This window comes from Oncorhynchus gorbuscha, linkage group LG16 (genome assembly GCF_021184085.1).
Source record: "Oncorhynchus gorbuscha isolate QuinsamMale2020 ecotype Even-year linkage group LG16, OgorEven_v1.0, whole genome shotgun sequence".
NCBI lineage: Eukaryota > Metazoa > Chordata > Actinopteri > Salmoniformes > Salmonidae > Oncorhynchus > Oncorhynchus gorbuscha.
The window spans coordinates 18,615,413-18,625,353 of NC_060188.1; the positions used below are offsets into that span (position 1 = coordinate 18,615,413).

The 9,941-nt window shown below is 43.3% G+C and overlaps 1 protein-coding gene and 1 pseudogene across 1 annotated transcript; both read left to right on the forward strand.

Annotated features, from left to right (window-relative positions):
* The first annotated feature begins 79 nt into the window (after positions 1-79).
* Positions 80-1,525, forward strand: LOC123999948 (annotated as a pseudogene).
* A 247-nt stretch (positions 1,526-1,772) lies between these two features.
* LOC124000348 (tetraspanin-16-like) lies at positions 1,773-8,070 on the forward strand. The gene is made up of 8 exons (XM_046306643.1): positions 1,773-2,295; positions 2,939-3,024; positions 3,379-3,576; positions 3,740-3,814; positions 3,964-4,071; positions 4,165-4,320; positions 4,403-4,486; positions 7,693-8,070. The coding sequence occupies exons 1-8, from the start codon at positions 2,208-2,210 to the stop codon at positions 7,756-7,758; spliced, it is 861 nt and encodes a 286-aa protein (XP_046162599.1). The 5' UTR covers positions 1,773-2,207; the 3' UTR covers positions 7,759-8,070.
* Positions 8,071-9,941: the final 1,871 nt, after the last annotated feature.

A 9,941-nucleotide genomic window follows, 5' to 3' on the forward strand; every position in this document is an offset into this window, starting at 1 on the left:
CTCATGTTTTGGTATCAAAGGCACACATCTTTCCTAGTCATAGTTCTCTCAAAAATAGTTAAATCTGTGTGGTGTCCATCTGCTGTTTGAATTTCTTTCTTTAGTGTCTGTCTTTTCAGAAAGGATGCAAAACGAAGATACAGCACAGAGAATAAATAACATGTTAGAATTTTTGTTTTGTTGACAATATTTTTGTTATTTTTCATGACAGACAAAAGTAAAGTGTGCTCTGTATGGGTGGGATCGGAAACAGGGATATTAAAATCAGCGAGCCTATCCAAAAAAACAGGCTTTCAACTTCTGAGATGAGCTGCCCGAGCCTGGACCAGGAAGTGTGTGTCGTAGGCTGGGGAGATCAACATGAGACTGAGGTACTGGTGGGGTCTGTGAATGGCACAGTGAACATTTACATTTAAGTCATTTAGCAGACGCTCTTATCCAGTGAAAACGTTTAGCACAGAGAAGGGCATCTTCGCTGAGACCAGACAGCGTGTGGAGAGCACCCAGGGCAGGTTCACAGGACTTGCCGTCAGACAGTGCTCTGATCACGTGTGGAGACTGGACTGCTGAGGGTCTGGAAGGAGGGCAGGACGGACACAGTTGAGAGAAATGCTGGGACGAATGTTTGTCAGATGTGACCGACTCCCTCGCAGCGCAACCAAGTGGCCACAGGAGGGAAGGAGAATGACCTAAAGGTCTGGGATCTGGAGAGTACTGAAACACCCATTTTCACCTCCAAGAATGTACGTAATGACTTGTGAATGCCAGAGTGGGTTAGACATGGCCTTCATCCCAGACTTGATCGTCACCTGCACAGATTGATTCACCACCAGGTGCGAGTGTATGACCCAGCCTCTCCCCAGAGGCTTCCGGTTCTGGAGGCTCATTTTGGGGAGTACCCCCTCACAGGCCTCTCCCTCCCTGCCAACCAAGACAGTGTTGTAGTGGGCAACACACATGGAGAACTCGCCATATTAGTTTTGCAGAAAGGTCTGGTGCGTGGGTGTTTTGAAGGGAATGGCACGAGGAGTGCGGTGGCTTCAGTGCCACCCCTCTCCCTCTGGTGGCTTGGATCACTTTATGAGAGTACACAGCCTGGAGGACTGCTCCCTACAGCAGATCAGCAGTAACCGGAGATGTGAAAGAAGAGGAAGCTGAAGTGGATGAGGGGTGGGACACTATGGAGATGATAAAAGACCAGGCGAAGAAGAGTGCAACAGAAGAAGAGGAAGCTGTAGTTACAGGTGTAGAGAAGATTACAAAGAAAAGTGGTCAAATGACCCACAGTGGAGAGCTTAAGGAAAGGGCTGTGCTCTGAGAAACGCAGAAGATCTAGGTCTGCCAAAAGTCTGTGTTGCAGATGTACAGAATGTTTTCCTGTTGAGTCTGTACTGCAATAGCTGTAGTTTTCCTTTAAACTAATCTCATTCTGGAATTGTTTGCATGCCCTTCTATACCAACTACCTTGAAATGTAGCTAACATAAATTATATATTATTTTTGGCAACAAAAGTGTATTGAATGTACAATATCCCCAGGGCTATTACAATATCTTATAGAACTCTGAACATGATCGGTTATTTTGTGTGTGTGTGTGTGTGTGTGTGTGTGTGTGTGTGTGTGTGTGTGTGTGTGTGTGTGTGTGTGTGTGTGTGTGTGTGTGTGTGTGTGTGTGTGTGTGTGTGTGTGTGTGTGTGACAGTGCAACGCCCCTAATAAAACGACCGATGACGTCTGGTTTCAAATTTTAAAAATTAAAACACAGCAGCGAGTTGCTAAACCCAGAGGCGCAACATCGCGAGAATTTCGAGAACGCTTGCGAAACAGGCAATCGACCAGGCAGGGGTTTGTGGTTTAAAAAGTCAATGAGAGAAGTGAAATCTAAAGGCACAATGTAGATTCGAGGCAATGTCTTAAGTAGTTGAACATTTTATTACTCCAACCTCGTGAAAGTGACAAACGGACACGTTTTCATTTTCGTCAAAAAACAACTTTAAGGAGTGCATTTGATTTTGACGGCTTGCATATGCGCATTTCGGCGCGAGACGACCGTTAGAGCCGATGGCGTTTTCTAGCATGAGTTTAGCTAGCAACGTCGCCATGACATCGCCTACAAGTGTGATCGGGGATTTCTATTGGAGAAGCAGTTTTAGCCTTTCTTCATACTGTACTGGTTTTGACCGCAGTGTGTTGTGACTGGACAGAGAATATGACACCTGTTGGCCAGGCAGACACAGACAGTTGGCAGCAAGTAGGCCTTAATAGCAGTAGGCCTAAATCGTCTGGACCTATTAAAAGTAAGGACAGACGCGAACGTTAGCTCGCTAGCTAAAATGGCGCTAGCTAGATAGCTAATTTAACTATAACCTCTAAACATAGAGGGTAGTCTAGCAAAGTTAGCTAACTACCAGTAACAAGCGATCCATGGTCAGGTCACTAATGTTAGCTAGCTACAATAGCTAGTCTAGCTAGGCTAATAGTTAGCTAACACTAGCCAGCTCGAACTGATCTTTAATGTTAGTTATTAAAGGGAGAATCTGGGATTGGTACATCCATTTTTGTATCCATATTTTTAATTAGTGGTACTATTAGATCACTATTTACTCTTGAAGAATATAACTCATACATTTATCATGAGCTTAACATTAGTTAAACTGCTTTACCACATTCAACCCCAAAATTGTATAAGCTTATATATTCTATTGTTTGTAAATAATGTACATTTAAACAAACTCTGTATAGCTTCAAAACATGGTTAACATTTGGATCTATTGGATGGTCAGTCCTGGCATCCATAGCTCCATCTTTGAATTTGAGACTGGTTACATTTCTTCAGTCCCATCTCTCAGCTGTTTACCAAACATGTGTCTCATTAGCCAGTATTATTATAAGCCTATACTGTTCTGTATAATTTTGTCATATTTTCTCCTTTCATTATAGAAGGTCGAACTTGCAAAATGGCTAGACATGACAAACTGTACACATGGATGCGGTATTTGATGTTGCTGCTTTGTGTGATACTTGTTGTAAGTAGCTAAATGTTGCCTAGCTGGCAAACAAAGCCCAGTTGAACTGTCTGTGTTTGAAATGCAAATAATGAACATTCTTCTATAATCGATAATGTAAACTGTTCTTGGCTAGCTATAGAAATATAGTTGCCCTCTCATAAAACCGAGGTTTGTGAATGCATTGCAAAAGTCAAACACACAGAAGAAGACAGCAACTGCTGTTGTTGTCATTGTAATATTACCTAGCCTGAGAAATCCATCTGGCAAAACATAGAAGAAAAAAAACAGGCCATAACAACTCAAATGCAATTTATTAGCAGATTATTAAAAAATATATATGAAATAACACCACCATCCTTCTCTCCCCTCCAGATAAGTGGCTTTGTGCTGCTGGGACTTGGCGCATGGATTAGATATGGAGCAGCTACATTTGTGGATGTCCTGGGCCCCTACTCGTCTCAGCTCATCTACATCAGCTACATCTGTATTGGTATGGGCTCAGTGCTGTCTTTCACGGGTCTCATCGGCTGCTGTGGGGCTTGGAAAGAGAACCGCTTCTTTATCATGCTGGTGAGAGACAACAGTTGTGCAGTCAATTTCAAGGCACCAGACAATAATTGTCTTACTGTGTTATACTACTGCAGAGTTGTAAATGTCCCACTCTTTTTACCCGGCAAGCTTCAATAAGAGGCAACATTTTCACTATCTCTGCATTTTTTTGTACCCTGAACAGTTTTTCTTCATCGTGACAATGCTATTTGTTGCTGAAGTCATTGGGACTATTTTTGTCTTGACGTACCGGAATCTGGTAAGAATACATTAACATGCTGGTATCTGTATCATCAAGTAGGCGAACCTATATCATAATTTAGAGCCCTGTAAATTATTGAATTATTTGTATGATATAGCTTAGCCAGGCTATGCCTTTCAATAAGCTGTGATGTCTATATGTGACAGGTTAGCTTAGTGGTACGTGATGCAAGCAAGAATTCCCTGATGACTGTCTATATGGGCCCAGCGGCAACAGACCCAATCTCAACAGCATGGAACACAGTCATGGTCAAGGTGAGAAGCTCTCTGACCACCAAAACATCTCAGACAGTAATTATTACAGCTAATGTCTTTATTGGCTAATGTCTTTGTTTTTTCATCTCTTAGTTCAAATGCTGTGGTTTTGAGAACTCGACTGTAGATTTCAAGGGCTCTGTGTTCAGTACAACCACGGGTTTGAACTACCCTAAGACTTGCTGCGTGAACAAGACCCTTGCAGACTGTGACGGTATCACCATCACTCCAAGTCTGATCCAACCACAGGTAACTCACTGCACTGTTGTATCAGTCTGTGCTCTAAGGCTGTAAAGCCTTAAGCCAAGTGCCCCCTTTGTGTTTCCCCCAGAGCTGCTTTGGTAAGGTCATCACAGTGATCAGAGAGCAGAGTGTCATCCTGGGATCAGCAGCTGGCTGCATATGTATGATGGAGGTATGGTATGGGAGAATTTCAATCTGTTTTGCTTGACTCCTCACGTCGTCTCCTCCACCCTCTCCTCACCTGATGAAAAGATGGCGCCGAAGAACATGGCTGACGTTTTACATTCTCCCAACAAATTGTGCTATTTTGTTAGTTGTTTTGTGTAACTTATTTTCTAAACTTATTGTGTACATAATGTTGCTGCTGACCGAAAATAACTTCTGGACATCAGAACAGCGATTACTCATCATGGACTGGAAGAAACTTTTTCCTTTAACGAGTCCAACAAGAAGGATATCCTGCTTTCACTGGAACAGGCCCAGATCCACTCCTTTTGCGTGAAGAAAAGATGAAGGAAAAGGGGCCGCAGATCAGGCAGCCTTCTGAGAATCCGTAGGCGAGTGAGTAAACTCCCACTGCCATCCGCTCTTGCTAACGTGCAATTATTGGAAAATAAAATTGATGACCTACGATTAAGATTATCCCACCAACGGGACATTAAAAACTGTAACATCTTATGTTTCACCAAGACGTGGCTGAACGACGATATGGACAATATAGAGCTAACGAGATTTTTTTCATGCACCGGCAGAACAGGGACGCTACCTCTGGTAAGAGAAGGGGTGGGAGTGTGTGTCTTTGTCAATAACAGCTGTTGCGTGATGTCTAATATTAAAGAAGTCTCGAGTTATTACTCGCCTGAGGTAGAGCAACTTACCTTATGATAAGCTGTAGACCACACTATCTACCAAGAAATTCTCATGTATATTATTCGTAGCCATCTATTTACCAGCACAGAACGAAGCTGCCACTAAGACCGCTCTCAACCAACTCTATAAGGCCATAAGCAAAGAAGAAAATGCTCACCCAGAAGCGGCGCTCCTAGTGGCCGGGGACTTTAATGCAGGCAAACTTAAATCAGTTTTACCAAATTTTTACCAGCATGTCACGTGCAACCAGAAAAATGTAAAAAATCCAAGACCACCTTTATTCCACACACAGAGATGCATACAAAGCTCTCCCTCGCCCTCCATTTGACATATCTGACCATAATTCTATCCTCCTGATTCCTGCTTACAAGCAAAAACTAAAGCAGGAAGTACCAGTGACTCGCTCAATACGGAAGTGGTCAGATGACACGTATGCTACACTACAGGACTGTTTTGCTACCACAGGCTGGAATATGTTCCGGGATTCATCCAATGGCATTGAGGAGTACACCACTGTCGTGACGTTGTATTGATTAATGTGACGACTGCTGCTCGTCGAATGATTAAAAGTTCATAATTACGTGATTAAATGAATCGGGCAATTATTAACTCATTAACCTGGCGCACCATGTTAAAGTTTGGTTATTTTTCACAAATTAACTCAAAGAATATCAGAATATCGATTTTACAACAGTCGCTAATCAATCAATTTCCTCTACAGTCTCATTCTGAATGTCGCATAATCCTGGAATCTGCACAAACCTGAGTCTCACCAAATAAGGCCGTACCACACCAATTGTGTTGATTATTTATTTGCTAACAAGCTAAAATTATCATATAAGATACCCAAATACACAGTCTAGGCTATTGATTAGAACTTAGTACGATAAAACAGGTCCCTAGCGGGCCAACACAATATGACACGTGTTACAGAATGGGGATTTCAAACGGGAGAGAGAGTGCATGAGAAAAAAAACACACTTAGGTGCATTTGTTAGCTATGCTTATTTTAACCCTAACCTTGCCTCGAACTACCGCTCTTATGGTTCAGAATATAATGATGTAATTACGTGTTGAAGGTCTCAGATGGGTGTCTCTGCTTGGACCGGATTCCGACTTCTCTGATGACGGCCCGTCTTCGGTTACCGGGTGTAACTCTCTGTTTCTCCTCACGATGTCAAGTGTCCTTTCTCTTGGTGGTCTGTTTCCTCACCCTTGCTCTGAAAAGTGGTTTTCGGAGGAGGGCTAATCAGCCGTGTGGATGGTTCCAGCATGGGAAGGAAAACAGTGTAGACACACAATTCCTTGGAGAGTGGTGACCAGGTGGTCCTGCTTGAATTTACCCCGTTTAGATACAGCTACTCATCCGTAACATAGGTTGTTAAAAGGTTCCTTTGTCTTCTTCAACCTTGTTTTGGGTTTGCTGACCACTCAGACCTTGGCTGCAGCTCAGGGTCCCTTAGTCTAATATGTTCATTCTTAACTCATGTTTTATACCCTGGGGTCAGAAATGGCTGTTTCCTCCTTTAGGGCAATTCTCTTGCCGTTACAAGGCAAGGTCTGGATTTTTACTAAGATCCAATTTAGACAACTAACTTCACATTTCAACTTTACAAAAACATCTTTGATCTGGACATTTTCCACACAACGTACAATATGCAAACAGTAGGCACATATTAGGAAAACTCTTAAAGTTACAATGTTTTTGTTATACCGTCGTCCCTTAACTTTTAATAACATAACAAAAACAACATCATTTTCATATTCCATCTATCATCATTACCACCATTGTGGCTGACAAAACCTATTGTCCCAAAGTCCATTTATTGCATGTTCTGAGGCCGGTTCTCCATAGTGACAGGACAAAGGAATTTTGCCTACTGCCTTAAGATTTACAATGGGCGTGAAGTGTCATAAACCCCCCCCATCTCCATACCTCTCGATCTCTTCCCCTCTGGTGGGTGTGAGAGATCTCTCTGTAGGATTGTGGTCCACGGTAACCTGATCCGAGGAGGCCAGTCATGACACCACCTCAGTCAATGGCTTCATCAATAAGTGCATCGACGACATTGTCCCCACAGTGACTGTACGTACATATCCCAACCAGAAGCCATGGATTACAGGCAACATCTGCATTGAGCTAAAGGCTAGAGCTGCCGCTTTCAAGGAGCAGGAGACTAATCCGGACACTTATAAGAAATCACGCTATGCCCTCAGACGAACAATCAAACAAGCAAAGCGTCAATATAGGATTAAGATTGAATCCTACTACACCGGCTCTGACGCTCGTCGGTTGTGGAAGGGCTTGAAAACTATTACGTCCTACAAAGGGAAACCCTGACGCGAGTTGCCCTGTGACGCGAGCCTAACATACGAGCTGAATGCCTTTTATGTTCGCTTCGAGGCAAGCAACACTGAAGCATGCACGAGTGCACCAGCAATTGGTTGCTGAATAGATAATGTTGCTTGGCTTCAAGTCATTGTTTTCCTGTCCGCTCCTCTTTGCAGTTATCCTCCATGATCCTTGCAATGGTTTTGTTTGTGAAGTTGGGGCTCATGAGGCATCCATGGTGAAGCCAAAGGGTCCATTCACACCTGGAGGACACCAACAACCCCCACAGGCAACAATAAAGTTCTGCAAAATGATAAAAGTTTGTGTGTTTTACTTAGTTGAAATTGTATCTGTTATTTTGGTTATATTAAAATTTTTATATATTTTTTTAAAGCTATGTACTTTGTTTTCACTGGGAAGGGGAAACCTAGTCAGTTGTACAACTGAATTCATTCAACCGAAATGTGTCGTCCTCATTTAACTCAGCCCCTCTGAATCAGAGAGGTGCGGTGGGCTGCCTTAATTGATGTCATCGGCACCGAGGAAGCAGAGTGTTGGGGGTTAACTGCCTTGCTCAAGGGCAAAAGATTTTTACACTTTGCCAGCTCAGGGATTCGAACCAGTGACCTTTCAGTTACTGGCCGAATGCTCTTAACTGCTCGGCTACCTGCTGCCCCAATGTTATGTTCAATTCCAACAGAATGTGTAATCTGCAATCATCTCAGTTTAATTTTAGTGCTCCCAAATATGACACCAGCACCCTCATGTGAAATGATTAATTAGTGAAGTGTAGAGAGAAGACATTTTTAAGGTGACTTGATATGCAATACCTGCTTCTATTTAAACAAAATAGCTGATTGATGTAGATCTATGTTTTTGCTTTGATTATGTTTTATCTATGCATCTATTGTCACTATTGTTCATAAGGTGTAGAATATGTCTTCAAAAAGTGACACTTGAAGGCCACATCTAAAATCCCTGTGTTTATAGGACTGTCTGTCCACATCACAAGGGATTTTGTGTATGACTTTGGCTTCCTCATGCTTGACCAATCTTTATTGGAAGGAGACCAACAACATGTACTAAACAGGCAAACATCAGAGTTAGACATTACAGTTAAACAGATTACCGACCATTTCGAATCCCACCGTACCTTCTCCGCTATGCAATCTGGTTTCAGAGCTGGTCATGGGTGCACCTCAGCCACGCTCAAGGTCCTAAACGACATCGATAAGAGACATTACTGTGCAGCCGTATTATCGATCTGGCCAAGGCTTTCGACTCTGTCAAACATCACATTCTTATTGGCAGACTCGACAGTCTTGGTTTCTCAAATGATTGCCTCGCCTGGTTTACCAACTACTTCTCTGATAGAGTTCAGTTTGTCAAATCGGAGTGCCTGTTGTCCGGACTTCTGGCAGTCTCTATGGGGGTGCCACTTGGTTCAATCCTCGGGCCAACTCTTTTCTTTGTATACATCAATGATGTCGCTCTTGCTGCTGGTGATTCTCTGGTACACCTCTACGCAGACGACACCATTCTGTATATTTCTGGCCCCTCTTTGGACACTGTTAACTTACCTCCAGACAAGCTTCAATACCATACAACTCTCCTTCCGTGGCCTCCAACTGCTCTTAAACGCAGGGGAAACTAAATGCATGCTATTCAACCGATCGCTGCCCGCACCTGCTCGCCCGTCCAGCATCACTACTCTGGACGGCTCTGACTTAGAATACGTGGACAACTACAAATACCTAGGTGTCTGGATAGACTGTAAACTCTCCTTCTAGACTCACATTAAGCATCTCCAATCCAAAATTAAATCTAGAATTGGCTTCCTATATCACAACAAAGCATTCTTCACTCATGCTGCCAAACATATCCTCGTAAAACTGACCATCCTACCGATCCTCGACTTCGGTGATGTCATCTATAAAATAGCCTCCAACACTCTACTCAACAAATTGGATGCAGTCGATCACAGTGCCACCCGTTTTGTCACCAAAGCCCCATACACTACCCACCATTGCAATCGGTACGCTCTCGTTGGCTGGCCCTCGCTTCATACTCGTCGCCAAACCCACTGGCTACAGGTTATCTATAAGTCTCTGCTAGGTAAAGCCCCGCGTTATCTCATCTCACTGGTCACTATAGCAGCACCCACTCGTAGCACGCTCTCCAGCAGGTATATCTCACTGGTCACCCCCAAGGCCAATTCCTCCTTTGGTCGTCTTTTCTTCCAGTTCTCTGCTGCCAATGACTGGAACGAACTGCAAAAATCTCTGAAGCTGAAGACTCATATCTCCCTCACTAGCTTTAAGCATCAGTTGTCAGAGCAGCTCACAGATCACTGCACCTGTACATAGCCCATCTGTAAACAGCCCATCTATCTACCTCATCCCCATATAGTATTTATCTTGCTCCT